At 29.6% G+C, this 20683-nt stretch overlaps 1 protein-coding gene and 6 non-coding genes across 9 annotated transcripts; 6 read left to right on the plus strand and 1 right to left on the minus strand.

Moving 5' to 3' along the window:
* Positions 1–584: 584 nt before the first annotated feature.
* On the plus strand, positions 585–5602 carry LOC114175117 (agamous-like MADS-box protein AGL65). Of its 3 annotated transcripts, none has more exons than XM_028059874.2 (12): positions 585–925; positions 1243–1428; positions 2628–2687; positions 2781–2799; positions 2921–2985; positions 3071–3086; positions 3181–3242; positions 4111–4207; positions 4315–4362; positions 4446–4573; positions 4678–5056; positions 5259–5598. In XM_028059874.2, exons 2-12 carry the CDS (start codon positions 1244–1246, stop codon positions 5259–5261), a joined length of 1062 nt encoding a protein of 353 aa, XP_027915675.2. In that variant the 5' UTR covers positions 585–925; position 1243; the 3' UTR covers positions 5262–5598. The 3 variants fall into 3 exon arrangements, with proteins under 3 accessions (XP_027915675.2, XP_085527833.1, XP_085527832.1); XM_085671707.1 differs by lacking the exon at positions 585–925 and adding an exon at positions 966–1101 and having other exon boundaries at positions 4452–4573; positions 5259–5602; XM_085671706.1 differs by lacking the exon at positions 585–925 and adding an exon at positions 966–1101 and having other exon boundaries at positions 5259–5599.
* A 1368-nt stretch (positions 5603–6970) lies between these two features.
* TRNAA-AGC (transfer RNA alanine (anticodon AGC)) lies at positions 6971–7043 on the minus strand. Its single transcript has one exon. It is a non-coding gene; the product is annotated as a tRNA-Ala (tRNA).
* A 9037-nt stretch (positions 7044–16080) lies between these two features.
* Positions 16081–16153, plus strand: LOC114180065 (small nucleolar RNA Z267). Its single transcript, XR_003603639.1, has one exon. It is a non-coding gene; the product is annotated as a small nucleolar RNA Z267 (small nucleolar RNA).
* Positions 16154–16392: 239 nt separating this feature from the next.
* On the plus strand, positions 16393–16479 carry LOC114179981 (small nucleolar RNA R44/J54/Z268 family). Its single transcript, XR_003603561.1, has one exon. It is a non-coding gene; the product is annotated as a small nucleolar RNA R44/J54/Z268 family (small nucleolar RNA).
* Positions 16480–16556: 77 nt separating this feature from the next.
* Positions 16557–16641, plus strand: LOC114179982 (small nucleolar RNA R44/J54/Z268 family). Its single transcript, XR_003603562.1, has one exon. It is a non-coding gene; the product is annotated as a small nucleolar RNA R44/J54/Z268 family (small nucleolar RNA).
* A 252-nt stretch (positions 16642–16893) lies between these two features.
* LOC114180012 (small nucleolar RNA snoR122) lies at positions 16894–16970 on the plus strand. The gene has a single exon (XR_003603590.1). It is a non-coding gene; the product is annotated as a small nucleolar RNA snoR122 (small nucleolar RNA).
* Positions 16971–19645: 2675 nt separating this feature from the next.
* On the plus strand, positions 19646–19719 carry TRNAI-AAU (transfer RNA isoleucine (anticodon AAU)). The gene has a single exon. It is a non-coding gene; the product is annotated as a tRNA-Ile (tRNA).
* Positions 19720–20683: the final 964 nt, after the last annotated feature.

Raw genomic sequence — 20683 nt, forward strand, 5'->3', positions numbered from 1 at the left:
CCGAGTCTTTTTTTTTTACTTTTTTAAAAATAAATAATTTATTTTTTTTGCAGAAAATAATATTTTTTGCCATCGTTTATAGAAAGAAAAAACTTACAAACCACTTGTTAAAAAATAAATTATGACACATTTTTAAGTGGTAACTTTACAACTTTTACTTCTAAGATAGTTGTCGTAGAATTTTGCTAATTTATTACAATAATAACAGAATATGCTTAAAAGATGATCTAATATTTTTATTACGATGCCAACGCCTAAATTTAATTTTCTTATAAAAAAAATAAATGTCTTACTTTAGAGATTAAAAGGAAACAGTCCATCTTATCTGCAAATATATTTGAGAGCTACTTAAGTTTTTCAATAAAAATTAGTGGTTAGGTTTTTTTTTTATGATAAATTAAATTTGGGACCCTTGTATTTTTCAAAAAGATGTTCCTTTTCACGTTCCTCTGTTTAAGTCTTGCTTAAAACTAAGGAAATAGGGAAAAAAAAAAAAAAAAGACAAAGAAACGAGTTTGTTTTAAAACGTGGTCTATTTTGGAAGTGCATGAGGAGGAAGACGTGGAGACATAAAGGTTGAAGAGAAAGAGGAAAATGTGTTGGTTTTGTTGGTAGAGGAGGTGTTTGTTGCATAGTGCCAACGATTGGGGTGTCCCAAATCTCACCCTTCATATTCATGTTATGAGCTTGGTTGGTTTCCCAAACTCTACCCACCGAAATCACAGCTATACCTTTCATCTTCCAACAATTTGTTAGCTCCTAGATTTCATATCCAGCTTTCCTTCTTTCTCTCTACTCGCCATCTCTCATAAACAAATGTTGCTCTCATTCTTTAGTTACCTCACACCTTCACCTCTTTTTTTTAACATTTCCATTCACTTCCCTCGATTCTTTTCATACACGCTCTCTTCACTCTCTCAATAAGGTTCGTTTTTTTTTTTAACTCTATCACAATTTGGATTTCCTTCAAATATAGCATTGCCCCTTGCTCTTCAACTTTAATTCTTTCTCTTCATATTTCGGCTAAGTTTTTCTTTCTCTGTTGCATCCTCAACCTGCTTGCTTTTTTTAATGGCTTCGAAACTTTTTTTACCAGATGGGGTATTTAAAATCAATTAGTATGTTGTTACATCGAAACATGTATTGTCAAAATTTGGTTCAATTAATGATTGTGCCAATATTTGGGGCGAGGGTATATATATATAAGGCTAAATGTGTTCACTCTTAATTCTAAATTTGCAGGATGGGTAGGGTTAAATTGAAGATAAAGAAACTAGAGAGCATAAGCAATCGGCATGTAACTTATTCAAAGCGTAAAAGTGGAATTTTAAAGAAAGCAAAGGAATTGTCAATACTGTGCGATATAGACATTCTCCTTCTCATGTTTTCTCCCACAGGAAAGCCGACATTACTACAAGGAGAGCGCAGGTAATAATAATGAAAAATATTTAAGTGGTGTTGAGAATGCTGAATGATTATTGTTGTGAGTGCGTTGAACATGTATGTCTGAATAGAACAACTAACCAAGAACCTTGTTATGATATTTGTGCCTTTCTATGAGGAAAAAACCCTGCTTGCTATAACAAACATTGTATGACATATAACACCCAACTTCAATGGTTTTTTTGTATGTTAAAACTATGTTGTATATAAAAACACACTATCTGTTGTAGGTGCAAATAATCTTCTAGGAGGATAATGAGATATTGTTAGTTTTATGGAGAGGGCAATTTAATACTGTATATGATCTTTAATAAGAGATTACTTTCGTACTTGAAATTTGAAATCATTTAGTATTATATTCTTTGGACTGTAATTGTTTATTGGATAAAAGAACTGGAGTCCAACTTTTCTCAGTATGATTAGAATTCTTTCCATTTGCTCCAGAGGTCTTGTTAAATTGAAAGCTGTATATCAAAACATGAGTGTGTAAATTTGTAAGTTATTTTTTTTATAGTTTTTGTAACATTTATTTATAAGCATGACATTCTCTACTTAAAACTATTAGATTGGTTGGTTTCGTGCAACTTAGAAAAAAAGGATTCTAATCTAGTTGCAAGTGTTTCAAGTATAACTAGTTCCTAGTCAATCCTTAACTTAAAACAGTAAATTAAAATAATGTCAAATGTAGATGAAATAATTGAACAGCTGAAAAGAAAAAAAACAACTCAACAACTCCAACACCATAATAATAACAACAAAAGTCTAATTATACTAAGATTTATGTTCAATATATTTGATGAGTATTATGTTGGTTTTCAAGGGTCCTAAAACCGTTTTCCTCTAACCTGACTTCATCCAGCAACTCAAGTATTATATGAGATATATTTATGTATATAATACAGTTTAATATTCCAAATGGTATAAAGAGACAGAACCATAGTATTGTTGACTAGCGAGTCCTTGTTAACGCCCATATTTTTGTATTTACTGTTCAAGTTTATGATTTATTTCTTTTCAAGCTAGAACCATGTCCAAATAGTTATGTTAATTTTTTTCACAACGTGAAAGAGACTAGATGCATGGAATATTACTAATAAAAAAATGCACGTTTCAGGACTTCAAATGTAAAATAGTAAATTCATTATGATCTTTAACAATATTGAATATTGGTTATTTAATTTCAGTAATATTGAGGAGGTTGTTGCAAAATTTGCTCAACTTAGCCCACAAGAAAGGGCCAAAAGGTTTGTCAACCGTTTTTGTGAAGTTTAATCGTTTCTTATTTTTTATTTGTTAGTGATAAGGAAGCTAATGTACTTTCTTGTTTTATTGAACAGGAAAATGGAAAGCCTTGAAGTAAGAATACCCTGTTTTTCTCAAACATGTCTTCTACATACATTGTTTTTGTTGTGTCAAATTTATATTTCGTGTTGTCTGTACATTTTGTAATGTTTAGAATTCTGATTTGGTTTTGTAGGCTTTAAAGAAAACCTTCAAGAAATTGGATCATGACGTAAAAATACAGGATTTCTTAGGTTCAAGGTAAGTTTCTATGATCATCAATTTGTCAATGCCTTTTACATAAAGCTTTCTATAGTTTCTCAGTTTTATCTTTTCTACCTTGCAGCACCCAAACAGTGGAGGTACAATTTCTTCATAGACAACGCAATGTTTAATAATAATGTCAGAATCTTTAGTTAGTAGTTGAGCAACCAAAATGTCATGATCTGTGTGTAGGAATTATCTCATCAAGTGAGGGTTTTACAAGCTCAGCTCACAGAAGTACATCAGAGACTGAGGTGCAACTTTGGAGCTTTTGGTTGTTAAAGTATTTCTTTTTCTTTTTGGTTTTATAAGCTCTCTTGTTGAAATATTATTCATTTGACCTCTTCAGGTTTAGTGTTTTACAATTAATTGGTTACTTTTATGCCTTATATATCATTTTCTTGTGCATTTGAACTTTGACATGTTTCTTTATGTTCATACTCACGTTCACTTGTCAAAATTATTAGAGATGATGTTGTAACTTTTTGATGTTTTTAAATCTATTTGAGATTTGAGTTTTCTGTATATAAAATGATTTGTTATAACATCGAGAGATCAAATATAACAAATTATAATTGAAAACACTGTTCTATCCCCTTACCTTAAACAAAACACTAGCATAGTTATGATGTTGAGTTCTATTAATATTTGATTCGTTACTAGAATGTTATAAGTTGGTAAATAGTATTACAAAACGAAGGCAATAGTAGTTAATACTATTTTATATATTATGCATCATTTGTATTTTGGCAATGGGTAAGAAAATCCAATCAAATTTCACATTTTGTATGATTTTCTACCAGTTCTGAGTATGAAAAACAACTCCTTAACCATTTTGTTCATAACATGTACTTTGTTTAGGTCAAATAAGTGAAACCATTATACTCGTTCACCTTTCTTAAATATCTAGATTTCCATGGTTATAGAAATTGTAGTAGTTGGATTTGAGCAATTCTTATACATTAACATTCATCGAACTTCTACTTGATTTTTTCTGTGATAACATTAACACTATCATAATACGAACATGATACTGCATGAAATTGATGTTGTCATACATGAGTTATGGGTCATGAAAGAGTAATAATCATTAATATTGTGTTTAAATTTTCAACATTTTAGCTATTGGAATAATGTAGAGAAGATCAACAATTTAGAGCATCTGAGGCAAATGGAAGAGTCAATACGAGAATCAATCAATCGAGTGGGCCTGCAGAAGGTAGGACTTTGTTTCATGTAGAATAGCCATATTGTCATGTCATCTTGAAATGACCACTACACCAATCCATAAATAACTAATGTCAACATGCTTTCTGAAATTAACAGGAAAATTTAGGGAAGCACCAACTCATTTCACTTGAATGTGCTAACCAGGTAGTAAATGCTGTATTTTCTCTTTGTTAATATTTCTTCTTCTACTTTTCAATATATTTATTTGGTATATTGCTGCTTTGTAGTTACAGGAAGGGATGACATTACCCTTGATGATGGCAAGTCTACAAGAATCTCAACCGCTGTCTTGGCTTTTGAATAATGATAATCATCAATTGTTGTTACCAAGTGAACCAAAATTTCTACCATTTAGGTGGGTTAAATCATGGTTTATCAGATTTTCTTCCTAAGATTGACTTATAGCACCTTGTGATTCATCTTTCAATGTGGTTACTGGTTTTATTGTGTAACATACAGTGATAATACCAATAGAGAAGCCGAGTGTTCCACTGACATTTCACTTCCAAGCTATTCAAGTTATATCGGAAACAACAAACTTGAAGTTGGTAGCTCTCCCCAAGTGACTACTTTGGGTCAAGGAGGTGGTGCAATGAACGAGTTAAATGGAACCACATACTTAAATGTACAACGTTGTGACCAATTTGCGTTTCCTCCTCCACAAGATATTGAGGAAGCAAAACATTTACCAACATTAAACAACAAATCAAACACCGTGGATTACCAAGTTAACAACTTTGATCTTTCCGGTTCACTATTTGAAAATGGACATCAATTTTGGAATTCTGCTTCGGGGTCTTGTGGTATTGCCATGTATAATGAGAACGGCTACCACAGAGTGAGCAATCCTTTTATGTTTCAATGATTCATATGTTTCTGGTAGATTTTGAATTTGCTTAAATCGCTCAAATGGGCATTAAGACAACTCAAACAAAACATAATATTTATTGTGTTTCAATTCTTTATGTTGCATTTACTCTCTACTTTTCTTTTAGACAATTTGAGTTTAGGTTGTTTCTAATGTCCTATATGTTCTGCAGTAAATCACTGACTCAACTATTCATGCTAGCCTTTTTGGAGTGACGAGGTATCAGTCGATAAAGTGATGACAAAATGGTTGCAAATTATGTCTTCAAAAACCAGATTAGATTGTCTCTCCACCTATGAGGTCAACAGGGTTCGTAAGAGTGGACAATATTAGTTGTATATATTGTAAGACTTGTAGGATGCAGTTTGCTCACACACCAGTATTAAATTCACTAACTCTTTTACCAGTAGATTTTTGGAACTGATTGATCCAAGCTGTAAATTTGAATTTTGTACAAAAGTTACTTTAAATGGTCTTATAAATAGTTTCACAAAGTGAAAGTTTACTTGTTCCTGGTTCCCTCAGCACACATACAATCTTTTATCTAAGAGCATACTATTCAGAAATCAAAGTTCCAAATCACTCACTAATATTGTAATGGTATATGAAGAACTGTGCTTTAATATTTTTATTGAGATTTCATGTTTGAAGTCGAGTAAAAAATATTAGAAACGAACAAAATATTAAAGATAGTGAGTTAAACTTCTCAATCAAGACTAGTCGTCTTATTTTGCACTTTTAAGATAAAAGAAAAGTTTTAAACCAGCCAACTTCTAAATTTTTTCAGTCTGGGCATTTCCATAATCACAGTGCGACTACATTTGGAATTTTAATTTATTACTAACATAGGTTTTAGATGAAGATGCAAAGAAAATAAACATTTTGATTCACGTTGATAAATTATAACATTAGACGATGGTGGAAAATAGTTCAGTAGAGGTAATTTACAAATATATATATATATATATATATATATATATATATATATATATATATATATATATATATATATATATATATATATATATATATATATATGAATATAACCACATCATCGTTAATTGAAAAAATTCAATCCATATTCACCAGAAAAATAGCATTCAGACAGAAAAATCTAACTTATATTAAATGAAAAATTATAGTGGTATACAACAATTATAATAACTTCTATCAATATTAATAAAAAAAAGTCTGGTCAACATTGATTAACAAGTAAAGATACCAACATATTTAAGTTTTAGTCAAACTAGCAATGTTTCGATCGGAATCAAACGAAAAAATTCCAAATTTGAAAATGTTAAAATTTTAAAATTCTTACTTTCAACTAAATTTTGAAAATTTTAAATGATAAATAATTCAAATACCAAACATTTTAAATTGTTTATAAAAATAATAATTCAATTAAGTTTTAAGTGCTTCGTGTCTTTATTGTTTAATTTTTCTTTAACCGGATTATTATCTTTTCATCTTGTTTTCTTATTTTTATAGATTAAAGAAATGTATAACATAAAATAATATTAAAACAATACAAATTATTATTTTACGACTCAAGTATGTAGATCGACCACAATATATTTTATTAATTACGAAACCTTATAATTTTTACACGTAAATGAAATAAAATAAAATGAAAAAATAATATAACAAACACGTCATCTATTAAACGAAAAAACTAAATGATAATATTCAATTGAAAAATAAAAATAATTCAAAATATTTAAATTTATAACAAGCTTAAACTTTAATTAAGCCATCAATAATTTATTCTGTGTAAAGTTTCAACCCAAACATGTATCCTCTCATCACAAAATCAAGGTTATAACACGGTAGAAAAACATTCATTGAAAAAAAAAAGTTCAATTTTGGAAAACATATATGAAAAAATGGAGATGCGGGGTATCGATCCCCGTACCTCTCGCATGCTAAGCGAGCGCTCTACCATCTGAGCTACATCCCCATTACATTTTTCTCATACATAAGCTTATAAATATTCTAAACATAACACCACAAGAATTACCAATAAAAAAAATATCGCCCAGATTATACTGTGTTATTTTTATATAATTAGTACTTATAATAATTATGTTTAAATGTGTAAATTGTACTCTGTATTTATAATAGACAAGTTAAATTACAATATGAAGTTATTTTTAATTATTGATAATTTTCTAGATTGCTGAAATTTAATTTAGATATGAATAAAAAAAACTTGGACACAACTAAAAAGTTTACTTGATAGAAAACAAATATTATTTTAAGAATTATTTATTTTATTATCAAGTGTGATAGAATAAAACAAGATAGGTATATTTATTTTACTGAAATTAATTAATTAATTGTTTATTTCTGATAAAATTGTTTTTTTATCTGTAATTGTTTTCAAATAAATGGAATTAGAAAATACTTTAAAATGATAATTCATCTTCCGTATGTTTAATTCTACCATAATTTTCAACATTATTTTCACTCACATTTATTATTATTATTATTATTATTTATTATAAATTTATATAAAAATTTTCAAAAATATGATAATCATCACCACTATTAATGTTATCACGATGGTCATGGCGATCATAATTTATTATCATTACAATAATTATCAAAGTTTATTAATATATTATATGAGTATATGATGGAGGTAGTATATAGGGATGTCAAAAAAATATGCATATGCGGATATCAGCATATAAAACTTACAATGGATAGAAAATTGATATGGAAAATGGATACTCATGGGTTGTTTTTTATCAATTGGTTTTAAAATGCAATATCATTTTCTTTTTAAATTGTCATTCAACATTAACACTATTTAATTGGGTTATTTGAACTTTGTTTGAAATTTATGAATGTTATGTATTATATTTAATTTCTTAAATATTTTTTAAAAATAATTGTAAATACTTGTGGATATTAAAAAAATATGCAGGTATTCGCACAGATATGAGGACGGGTACGGGATGAATTTTTGTCTCGCGAATAGGGTACGAGGGAGCTATTACTCGTACCCTACCTGCCCCCATTAACATCCTTAGTCGTATCGAATCAAATAAATAAATGTAGTATTTAGAAAGTGATTCTAAAGTCGTCTCCTAGTGACCAATGCATTCAATTAAAGGTTCCAATTACAAACACAACACCTAAAAAATGGGGGGGGGGGGGGGGAGTTGACAGATTTAAAAACAATTTCACATTTAGAAACTTAGTATATGAAAAATGCATTGACTTCTTGAATCAAATACAATCCACTATCATAGGCCACAAAAATAATTCATTTTCTTAAAATCTCAATCCACTTGAACATAACTTACTAAGTGAATATTACAACCAAATTCAATACGCAATTAAGTCGCGCATACACTCATTAATCTGTGACAGCTCATCTACATTCATTAAGCATGAACACAATCAACTCATACCACATACACTCAATATGAGTATTGAGCATAAACAAAACAAACAAATCATCAAAACACATATTCAATGGTGAAGATAAAACAAAAACAAAAATAACAATTATAAAAACGAAAACCTCAAAGCCTCACTACTTTATCTTCAAGAAGTCAATACACATAAATTAGCAAGCCATAGAAATGGAGTTACAAAGCAATGCATAACAAAAATACTCTATGGAAAGTCATAAACAAAGTAAAAAACAAGAATAATCAAGTCAAAATATCAAACCATAGGCTAGGTTATGCTCCAATATGAAGAAAAACGTGAACAAACGGTGATTCCTTCAATAGGTCTCTGAGGAGGCTCAAAAAACGTAAAATCCAAGTGCAAAAACGAGAATGTCATGTTTTGAACCCTAAAACCCTAAAAAACTCGTGGTCATATCACCACACATATGTAGATCTGGTTAAATATATTTTTGGTCCTTTTATTTTGAGTGAAAATTAAAATTACTTCTTCTTTGAAACCTTAAACTAATTTAGTCCCTCAACTTTGTAAATGCATAAATTTAGTCCTTTAACCAATTTTTATTAAGTTTATTTGATATTTCAAATATATTTCATTATAGTATTTTTATTTATTTACAAGGTTTGACATATTTTCTCTTCAATGTCAGTTGAGAAACGCGTTTACAACGTCAAATAAACTTAAAATTTTTGGTTTAAATGACTAAATTTACACATTTGTAAAGATGAGAAACTAAATTGGTTTAAGGTTTCCAATAAGCACTAATTTCAATTTTCACTAAAAGTTAACAAACCAAAAACATATGCAGATCTACAAAAATGTCATTTTGGTTCACATAATTACAAGACTGTCACTATGGGCTCAGATGTTGCTGGGAACAAAGGCTGATATGGCACAAACGACATGGGACTATTCTCTTCACAAAAATAAAAATCCAAGTCCAAAAGTACTTCACAACAAAATCTAAAATTAATTAAGAAATGAAAATTAGACCAAGTAAACCCAACTTAGTTAAAAATTCGAATTATTGACCCAATGAGGTTAATAAATGAAAATGCACTAATAGTGAACAATAAAGACCAAACATTCCTCAAGGTGGATAGAAAAAGATAAGAAAATAGGGAGAAATAATGACTTATCAGTATATCAAACATATAATAACACCAATATTTGTTTTATCTTATTATCATTTCATCCTACTTTTATATTATTTGTTTGATCAAATTTAGATGAAATGTTTTTAAGGTCGATAACAAGGTTTTCAAGAGCTTTTGTGAGAAAACTTCAAATTTTAAAGAGAAACAAAGGAAATTCATTTGCAAAACACTATATAGCACTCAAGTCGACACGAGTTTAAAGAGATTACAAAATATGAGTATAGTGACGAATGAGAGAATTGACTAAATACTTCATATGATAATGTGTTGTATATTTACTAACTTGATTTACACGAACAAAATATGTTACTTATAAGATTTTTACTTATTGTTTCATATGAACATATTTTTAAGTTGTCTCGGTAATAACATTATCTTTAATAATATTACTATATGTGAATATCTTGTGGTCTTACTCTAAATATATTGGATTTCTTCAAATATATTAGAATTCAAGTATATTATACTAAGTATTCAACTATTTTGGATGGAGTAGATAGGTAAGTTTTTTAAGCTTGAAATAATACTTTAAATATTCTCCAACAGTACTTTCTTATACAAATCAATATTTTAAAATTAAGATCATTCATAGGTTTAAATTTAGTTTCATTTGAACTTTTTGTTAGTAATTTTGGGTCATGCATATATATGATACATAATTAAATGTGTTAGGGCCATTATTTATAAAGCCAAATAATAAAGTGATATGACTAAATTAAAGATTTGGCTAAAGGCATATGTCATGAAAATAAATATTGTGTGAGACTAGTTAATAATTTCTAATTTGATGAGGGGCCAAATTAGAAATACTAAAACTTAAGTAATTCAGTTTATAAATGGTCGTGATCCCCTTCTGAGAGCACACAGGGAGTCATAACTTGTGTCAAATGAAATCTTAGAGTCCATTGACTTCACAAACTTTGATGTTTGTGTTGAATGCATTAAGGGCAAACAGACCAAAGCGAAGAGATTAGGTGCATATAGAGCTTCAGACGTCTTAGAGTTGATTCATACGGATATTTGTGGGCCATTTCCTACACCTTATTGGAATGGTCAACAATACTTTATATCATTCATAGACGATTACTTAAGATATGCATACTTATTTCTTATACATGAAAAGTCACAGTCTTTGGATGTGTTCAAATCTTTTAAAGTTGAAGTTGAAAATCAACTCAACAAAAGAATTAAGTCTGTTAGATCTGACCGTGGTGGTGAGTACTATGGCAGGTATGATGGATCAGGTGAACAGCGTCCAGGACCTTTTGCCAAGTACCTAGAGGAGTGTGGAATTGTCCCACAGTACACCATGCTGGGCTCACCCAGTATGAATGGTGTAGCTGAGATGATAAGGATATAGTAAGGAGTATGATTTGTCATTCCACCTTACCAGAGTCACTATGGGGAGAGGCATTAAAGACGACAACTTATATTCTAAACAGAGTACCAACTAAAGCAGCTACTAAAACACCTTATGAGCTTTGGATTGGGCGAAAGCCTAGTCTAAAGCATTTCCATGTGTGGGGTTGTCCAGCTGAGGCAAGGCCTTATAAGCCAAATGAAAAGAAATTGGACTCCCGAACAGTAAGTAGTTACTTTATTGGTTATTCTGAGAGATCTAGGGGATATAAATTTTATGATCCCATATTAAAGACAATTTTTGAGACAGGAACTGCTACATTCTTTGAGGATATTGAGTTTGGGGGGAAGAATCAGATTAGAAAATTTGTTTTGGAGGAAGAATCGGTAATAATTCTAGAACCGATTCAAACAATTACTTTTGATGAAGTAAGTTCGAAACCTCCACAAAACATTGCTGATGAACCCCATACTCAAGATGGTTTGGTTGTTCGTGAAGAACAAACTCAAGATCCTCAATAACCTATGCTTCATGAGTCACACCTTTGCAGAGATCCATGAGAGAAAGGAGAAGTGCCATTTCAGATGATTATGTTGTATTTCTCCAAGAAAATGAAGATCCTAACAATGGTGTGATGGAAGATGATCCAATCACCGTCCGTCAAGCCATACAGGATCCTATTTCAGAAAAATGGATTAAAGCAATGAGGGAAGAGTATAAATCCATGCAAGACAATAAGATTTGGGAACTTGTCCCATTACCAGAAGGTGTGAAACCCATTGGTTGTAAATGGTTATTTAAGACCAAATGGGATTCTAACGGTAATGTGAAGAGGTATAAGGCTCGTCTTGTAGCTAAGGGATTTACTCAAAAAGAAGGGATTGACTTTAAAGAGACTTTTTCTCTAGTTTCATCAAAAGACTCTTTTAGGACAATTATGGCTCTTGTTGCACATTATGATTTGTCGCTTCATCAAATGGATGTCAAAACGGCGTTTCTCAATGGTGACATTGACGAGACAATCTATATGGTGCAACCAGAAAATTTTGTGTCGGGAGACCCGAAGAATATGGTTTGCAAATTGACTAAATCCATTTATGGACTAAAACAAGCATCCCGTCAATGGTACCATAAATTTCATCAAGTAATTCTCTCATTTGGCTTCGAGATGAATCTTGTTGATGATTGTGTGTATCACAAGTTTAAGGGGAGCAAGTTTATTTTCCTGATCTTGTATGTTGATGACATTCTGTTTGCCACTAATGATATAGGCATATTGTACGAAACTAAGAAATTTCTGTCAAAGAATTTTGAAATGAAAGATCTTGGTGACGCCTCTTTTGTATTAGGAATTCAGATACACCGAGATCGATCTTGGGGTATTCTAGGATTATCACAAAGGAGCTATATCGATAAAGTTCTTAAAAGGTTTAGCATGCATGAATGTAAATCCGGGGATACTCTAGTTGCTAAGGGAGACAAGTTCAGTCTCAATCAGTGCCCAAAGGGAAATTTAGAAATTGAGGAAATGCAGAAGATTCCTTATGCGTTAGCTGTAGGGAGTTTGATGTATGCCAAAGTATGTACGCGTCCAGACATAGCATACATAGTTGGGGTTCTAGGCAGATACTTAAGCAATCCAGGAATGGACCATTGGAAAGCAGCAAAGAGGGTCATGAGATATTTAAAGAGAATAAAAGGTTATATGCTCACATACAGGAGGTCAGACCAGTTGGAGATCATTGGGTTTTTCTGACTAAGATTTTGCAGGATGTCAAGATAGCTTAAAATCTACTTCAAGTTACATTTTTATGTTGGCAGGTGGTGCGGTTTCTTGGCACAGTGTCAAGCAAACCCTTACAGCTTCATCCACCATGGCAGCAGAATTTGTAGCATGCTATGAGGCATCTAATCACGAGATATGGTTGAGAAATTTTGTCACAGGGCTGAAAATTGTGGAAAGCATTGAAAGACCACTTAAGTTATATTGTGACAATAAATCAGTTGTATTGTATTCCAACAACAATAGGAGCTCGACTAAGTCGAAGCACATCGACATTAAGTTCCTAGTTGTTAAAGAAAGAGTACAGAGTGGATAGATTTTCATAGAACATTTAGGGACAAACTCCATGATTGCAGATCCTCTAACTAAAGGACTTCCACCCAAGGTCTTTCATGAGCATGTTGCTCACATGGGTGTTTTACAGTTTGAGGAATCTGAGGTTTAGTGAGAGATAGTTATTTTTATATGTTTTATGTTATATGTTTAATTTCTTGTATGCATACATTAAACTTTCAAACATATTTGGTTATTTATATATGTGGTTTTAATTTTACACTTTGTATATTAAGTTTTTTATATTGATCTCATTAAGTTAAAGTTTGGACCAGTTGAAAATAAATGTGTATATACAGATCACCTTCACATAATTTTTTATGCTACACATTTCATGATGAATCCATGTCATTTGGTTGTGTCAGGATTAAAGATCATTGTTGGTTTTAGTTGCGATTGATGCAATGAAAAACTGGTTTGGTTCTACATGCTGATATAATCAATGGACAAGACTTTTGGAGTATGCTCGAGTAATATAATGGCAATTTTGAGCTCATAAAGTCTAACACATTTATAAGGTTGTAAAGACATATATATTTGTGACCAGTGGGAGATTGTTAGTAATTTTGGGTCATGCATATATATGATACATAATTAAATGTGTTAGGGCCATTATTTATAAAGCCAAATAATAAAGTGATCTGACTAAAATTAAAGATTTGGCTAAAGGCATATGTCATGAAAATAAATATTGTGTAGAGACTAGTTAGTAATTTCTAATTTGATGAGGTGCCAAATTAGAAATACTAAAACTTAAGTAAATCAATTTATAAATGGTCGTGGTCCCCTTCTGAGAGCACACACATAGTCATAACGTACTCTTCCTGTTTCTTTCTCCCTATCCCCATCAAGAGAGAAAACCAAAAGGAAATAAAGGTGCTTTACAGGAGGAAGATCACTGTATCATTAGTGCTCTCTAATATTATCTTTACACTTTCACTTTACTTTAGACCAAAGTCTAAGCCCAACATATTTTTTATTTTATTTTTATGATTTAACCTAGACATGTCAAAGTGAGTCGGATTGAAAATGAGTGAACCCAACCCGGCTCACTTTCTGGTAAACCAGAAATTTTGTAACCCGGCTCAACCCACCACGGGTTGGTGGGTTAAGTGGGTTGACTTACCAACCCACATAAGAAAATTTTGTTTTTAGTATTTAAATATTTAAATAAATTTTTAAGTAACCCATGAGATAACAATCATAGTAAAATCAAGAACCAATGTTTTGATCATGGTCACCACCAATATATGAAGAATTATTTCCAAGAAAGTATACATTAGTCTAAGAAAGCATGACTAATATTACAAATTTTTTGTCATGCTATTCAACAAAATATAAATAAAAAAATTATACATTTTTTTCATGCTAATTTAGAAAAAAATGTTTATAAGACGGTTACTTGAGTAATTTACTATAAAGATTATAGTTAAAGATTAAAGTATCAACATATATATAACTTGACAATCAAATTAATTAAACATTCAAACTATTCAAATATAATGAAACAACAAACTAGCATTTAAAAATATGAAATTGTGAACAAATATAATAGGAGTAGTAAATAATTAATAAAAAAATAAAAAAAAATTAAAAAAAATTAAAAAAATTAAAAAAAATTAAAAAAAAATTGTAAAAAAATGTTGGTGGGTTAAGTGGGCCAACCCACCTTCAATCCGGCTCGAACCCGTTTAACCCATAGGTTAAGTGAGCCGGGTTGAGTTCAACCCACTTTTGAAAAAGTTGAATTTTTCTCAATCCAACCCGATTCGAACCCGTAGTGAACCAGGTTGGCTCACAGGTTGAAACCCATTTTGACATCTCTAATTTAACCCCATTTCTTCAACTTTTTAATTACGCCAAAAATGTGGCTTTTGCTTCTCATGCTTCTTTTTTAGTTAATTATGTTTTTTATTTTTAATATATATATATATATATATATATATATATATATATATATATATTTTGAATACCCATTAAAATTATGTTTTCAATTGAGTGTTGAATAATACCTGTAAATTATGTTATATGCTCAATTCAAGTGTCCATTCCTCCGTAAGTTGTGTCAAGTGTGACATAATTTTGGAAATTTTTTTAATTTTAAACAATTATGAATACCAAGCATCTTTCATTTTTTTATACGGACATGATATGTCATGTATTTATATTTAGAAAAAAATATTAAATAACTTAAACAAAATATTTAATTTATTAAATAATCAACTTAAAATAAAATGATTAAATATTATAAAAAAGAATATTACATTATAATGTGAAATGTTATTTAAACTTTAAGTTTTAAAACAGAGTAAATTCACCATTTTTTTTTGTTTTCGTTTTTTCTAAATATTTTTTAATCACGATAATCTATCAAAATGTTAAATTTGAACTAAAGTAAAAGAGCTCTCTAAACTTCTTTCAAGAGTGTAATTTTATAACATTTTTCAATTTTGATTAAGATACCATTTTAAATTATATGCACTAAAATTTTCACAATTCATTATTAATATTTAAATGAAATTAATATCGAAAGAGTTTTGATTTGAGTAAAAAGTATAAAAATAGTTTTGTATGTATTAAAACTAAACCTACTAAAGCTAACAATTCATACAAATAAATATTTTAAAAAGTAATAATGAATGATAAAAACTACAATTACATTTTTTTTCTTAAATTTTAATAGTGAATTTGTAGGTTAATAAAACGCATTCATCCAACGGTCAGGATTTAATGAGAGGAAAAGGAACAAACTGGCTGTGTCACCTATACCCTAATTTATACTACCGCCTCTCTTTCTCTCTATATATACGAAGCCATTCGCCTAAAGCCCTAACATCCGCAGCGGCAGCGATATTCGTCAGGGTTTCTTCTCTGTCCATCTCTTGCTTGTTTTTTCTCATTAATTTTTTTTCGTTTCAATTCACTTGCTTTCAAATGCTGTGTGCCTATGATGGTGTTAAATATACTCCGAGATTTATTTCTATGATATAAACTTCGATCTGAGGCACTAGCTTTATCTTCCTCGATGATTCATACAGTGAAATGTTTTAATGATTTTGGTAACTGCTCGCGGAGATAAAGCTTCTGTTTTTATTTTTTTTGTATATATATTTGTTATTATATTTGGATTGCAATTGTAATGTTTTTGCCCCAAGTTACTGCGTGCCCTTGTATGGCTTATGATCTAGCTTATGTTTTCTTGTGATAATGTTTAAAGTCTGTAGTCAGTGACTGTAAATGGTTGTAGTCATACGCAGATGACGACAAAATAGACAGGGACATCAGTACTCCAAAGGAGAATGTTGACTTCGTCTAATGGGAATCTCTCTGATGCGTTATTGTGTTTTTTCTTTGTTTTTGTGTAATGTTTTTAAGTTAGTATTTCAATGTGTTGTTTTTAGAACCATTGTAACATTTGCAAGTGACGATAACTTAGACAGGGACATCAGTACTTATGCTAAGGATGGTGATTTGTCTTTGGGAATCTCTCCGATGCACAATGAATTTTCATGATAATGTGGATTGTGTTAACTAAGTCACATATGGTTGAAAAGAAATATATCTATAGATGATGTTCTGATTATCTAATGTATTCTATAAGCGGTATTTTTCACTTTAACTGAACTGACGAGGAATGTGTTTACTCAAATTATATTTGCTGTAACCCGATCCTAGAGTAGCGTCTTCTAAATATTGTCTGTTGGTATGTAATGTGTACTAATATGTTGAATAATTAATCTAGTATTAATTTGGCCAATGATGTACTCATTTTTACGTATTATCAGATGTGTGTGTGATGATATCTTAATTGTCACTACCTCTGAGGCCATCTTTTTGTTTGGTTTTCATGTCATTCTGATTTTAACACCACTTTTTGATTGGATACGAATGGATTATGTTTTAAATATTGATTTTGTTTGTAGTTGGTTAATTTGATAACTTATATCTTGTTGCTTTGTGTTTTAATCTCTTTTTACGGTCTATTTAGCGATTTCGCTTAAAAATTAAATCATTTTGATGACTGCCTAGTAGACAATTTACCGACCCCCTTGGTATTGTTTCAATGGATTTTTGAGCTGGGGTTATGAAATGACCTCTGACTCGGTGGTTCATGTTATTGACCGCATCTTTTTGCTCTCTTAATATTGTTTGTAATTGAAAAGCTTGTTTGCGCCAAAATAAAAGCTTCCTTGGCCTGTAAATTAGGTTTTGTTGTATGTATTTTACAAGCCTGATGATTGCCACTAAGAACGGAGATTTGAAGATGCTTCTGTTGAAGTTAGATTAAATTCGGACTCCAAAAGCATCTTAAGAAATAGAATGTTTATATTGGTGTTAATGAAGGCTTGTAATCTATGTTAAGCTCTTATTATGTAAGGCAAATGGTTATCTTAAATGAAAATCTTTTGTTGTTGTGCTTTTGGAATATCATTTTGAATATTTGGAGTTAGTGTTTTTTAAATCTAAATGACTTTTGATTTGTTATGTAATTTTAAGTTTAATTCCTTTGAATTTGTGTGGTGTATGCTTTATGACATGTTTTTATATAGACTAACCAATTTTCTGGTGCAGAATGTCTTAGCGAATTTCTCATGATGAGTTCTAACCTATGAAATATTTGAATTTTGCTTTTCCCTGAAAGCAATCGTGATAATGGGGAAAGGCCTACTTTGTCTTAATTTGGCTTTCCAATAATTATTGGTCATGATCTGGCACCGAGTACCGAGGAAGATGGATTTGAGAGTTTCTATGGTGTTTGAAACAATTAATATGCAATGAAATTCAAGTGATGATTTACGGGGTGAGGTTAGCAGAGAAAAGTAAGCTAGGCCAATTTGAATTGACGAAAATGTCCTTACCTTTGCACACACATGGTTCTTGTTCGTCTTCTTGATTCTCCTCTCTCACTTCATGGAGGCTATAATGCCATGTACTTCCCTTCCTATTGTCATGTCTCTCTCAACCCCAAAAAACTACGTGTAGATCCTCCACTACAACTCTCACGCAGACACCACAGTAACGTCACAAAATAAATTTAATGGAACAATCTTTCAACAATTGAAATAAGAATCGGACAAAATGAATTTATTCTATATTATGGTTTAAATAATATTAGTAATATAAATATTTTAAATAATATACATAATATTTAAAAACAATATACATAATAATATATAAATTATTACTTAACACAAATTATTTTTTTTCAATTCCATTTTATTTTAACATAATTTCCTTAATTTCATATTTTATTTAAAATATTAACTCGTATTTTATTTTAGCACAATTTATATTAATTAAATTTTATTTTAAATTACTTTTATGATGGTACTCATTTAATTTTGTACATTAAAATATTTTTTAATCTATGAAATCTTACATTATTCTATAACTTTCATAAATTTTCATCTCAAATTTTATTCACTTAAGTTTTTGATACATTATTTTAAATTACTTAATTTAAACCATGTTATTTTTTTTAACATGCCATGTTTTTCACAACATTGTTATTTAACAAAATTCATTGTTAATCAAATACTCGAGTTAATCACTAATTTATTTTATCTCTCTTTTTTTAAACATACATCAGTGAAATTAATCGTTAGCATCGATAAACTTTTTTGTTTTGTCAAGAGTTAAAATACTAACAAAAACATTGTTTTTGTATTTATCTAACATGCCATTATTTCATTAATCTTTTATCTTTTAGAACTCATTAATTGTGTCAAAATTGAAAGCTATGTGTTGGTGAAAAAATGGGAACAGTTTTTTTAGGTTTAGCAATGGTAACACATAGTAATAACTGCAATAGAGACATTATTTTAATTAAATAATAAAGAACTTCGAACTTTATTAACATGAATTAAACAAGAGAGATCTTTGACGCCTAACTGGAAATAAAATGTAGGAATAGGGATCTCTACTGTATTATTCTGTGCAAAAGAATGAAATTGGAACAACACACTAAGTATATATATATATATATATATATATATATATATATATATATATATATATATATATATATATATATATATATATTATCTTATATAGATTTGAATAGGGGTTGGAGTACTATGTTATTTATATATATCTTTTTAGTTGATTAAAAAAAAGCATGAATTATACCATTTTGTATTTTAAGACTTGAAAAAAAAATGCAGCATGAGAACTATTGAATCAATCAACGATTGAATATTATCAAATAATAAATGAATGATGAAATTATTAAAGGTTCAATTCTTGATCAGCAATTGTCACTCTATAAAATTGCAACAGCATTTGAAAAAGTGAAATTCATTTTATATAATTGTAAAAATAAATGTCAAATGGTTTAACATTTCGTTGATTAAATAAACGCACCAATCGACAATGAATTCACGGAACAGTTAAGCCCAATGCCAAAAATACCTCAACCTATTTCTCGTCACACTGAATTTAAATAATAAGGCACCAAATTTTTCCAATTGTTTTTTCCTTATTCTGCTAGTTTAATTTCAACTGGCCTATTAGCTCAGTTGGTTGGAGCGTCGTGCTAATAACGCGAAGGTCGCAGGTTCGAAACCTGCATGGGCCATAAAATTTTGTAATTTTTTAAACCCAATTTTATAATTTATTATTAAATTTAAATTATGGTTCTGTATTAATTGGTGTTGGCCAACTGGTTCATCTGGTTTGAAGGTCGCGTTATTAACGCGAACGTTGCACGCTCGAAACTTACTGAGTCAACTATATCTAAGGTCTTAAAAAGAGTCTCAAATTTTGATTTTGTCATTTATGTTTACAAAGCCATCATTGGTGTGATCCATTTTTTATCCCCAAGTATTTTACTTAAATATATAGAAAATAAAGCATAATATTATTTACATGTATTTTTTTTTCCTAAGTAAAACTTGTAAAAATTTAAAAATAAACTATCCTTAAACACTGAATTAATTTTCACAAATTTTTAACAGTAAAAATTATCATAAAAATCTGATTTTGTTATTTATGTTTACAAAGCCATAATTAGTGTGATCCATTTTATATCCCAAAATATTTTACTTAAATATATTAGAAATAAGGCATAATATTATTTACATGTATTGTTTTTCTAAGTAAAACGTAAAAAAATAAAAAAATATCCTTAGACACTGAAGTAATTCTCACATTGTTTTAATAATAAAAATTATCAAAAACCTTAAAATAGCCGTGAAAAATAAAACTAAGTCAGATAAATAATTTATGTTTAAAATTCGCATATAATTAAAGTTATCTCAAATAATAAAAATAAAAATAAATTATTTACCTCTTTTTGATGTTTGTAACGTATTTATTTATAAGGACATTCAGAAAAAAAAATGACTCATGAATATTTTCTTTACTACGACCTGGTTTACGTGTGCGTATGTTTTATATTATGATGCTATATGCATTTATAGATAAAATATTAGTACAATATTGTGTCTATTGCTAAACACACATCCAATTTCAAGTGTCATAAAATTTAATTTCAATCAAACTAATATCATCAAAAAAATAAATCTAAATAGAAAATGTAT

Source organism: Vigna unguiculata, chromosome 3, assembly GCF_037176805.1.
Source record: "Vigna unguiculata cultivar grain cowpea cultivar isolate G323 ecotype 2 chromosome 3, ASM3717680v1, whole genome shotgun sequence".
Lineage (NCBI taxonomy): Eukaryota > Viridiplantae > Streptophyta > Magnoliopsida > Fabales > Fabaceae > Vigna > Vigna unguiculata.

Coding starts and splice junctions, on each gene's coding strand:
- LOC114175117 (XM_085671706.1), top strand. Junction 4,363..4,445: donor CACTTGAATGTGCTAACCAG/GTAGTAAATGCT, acceptor GCTGCTTTGTAG/TTACAGGAAGGGATGACATT. Junction 4,574..4,677: donor CCAAAATTTCTACCATTTAG/GTGGGTTAAATC, acceptor TGTAACATACAG/TGATAATACCAATAGAGAAG.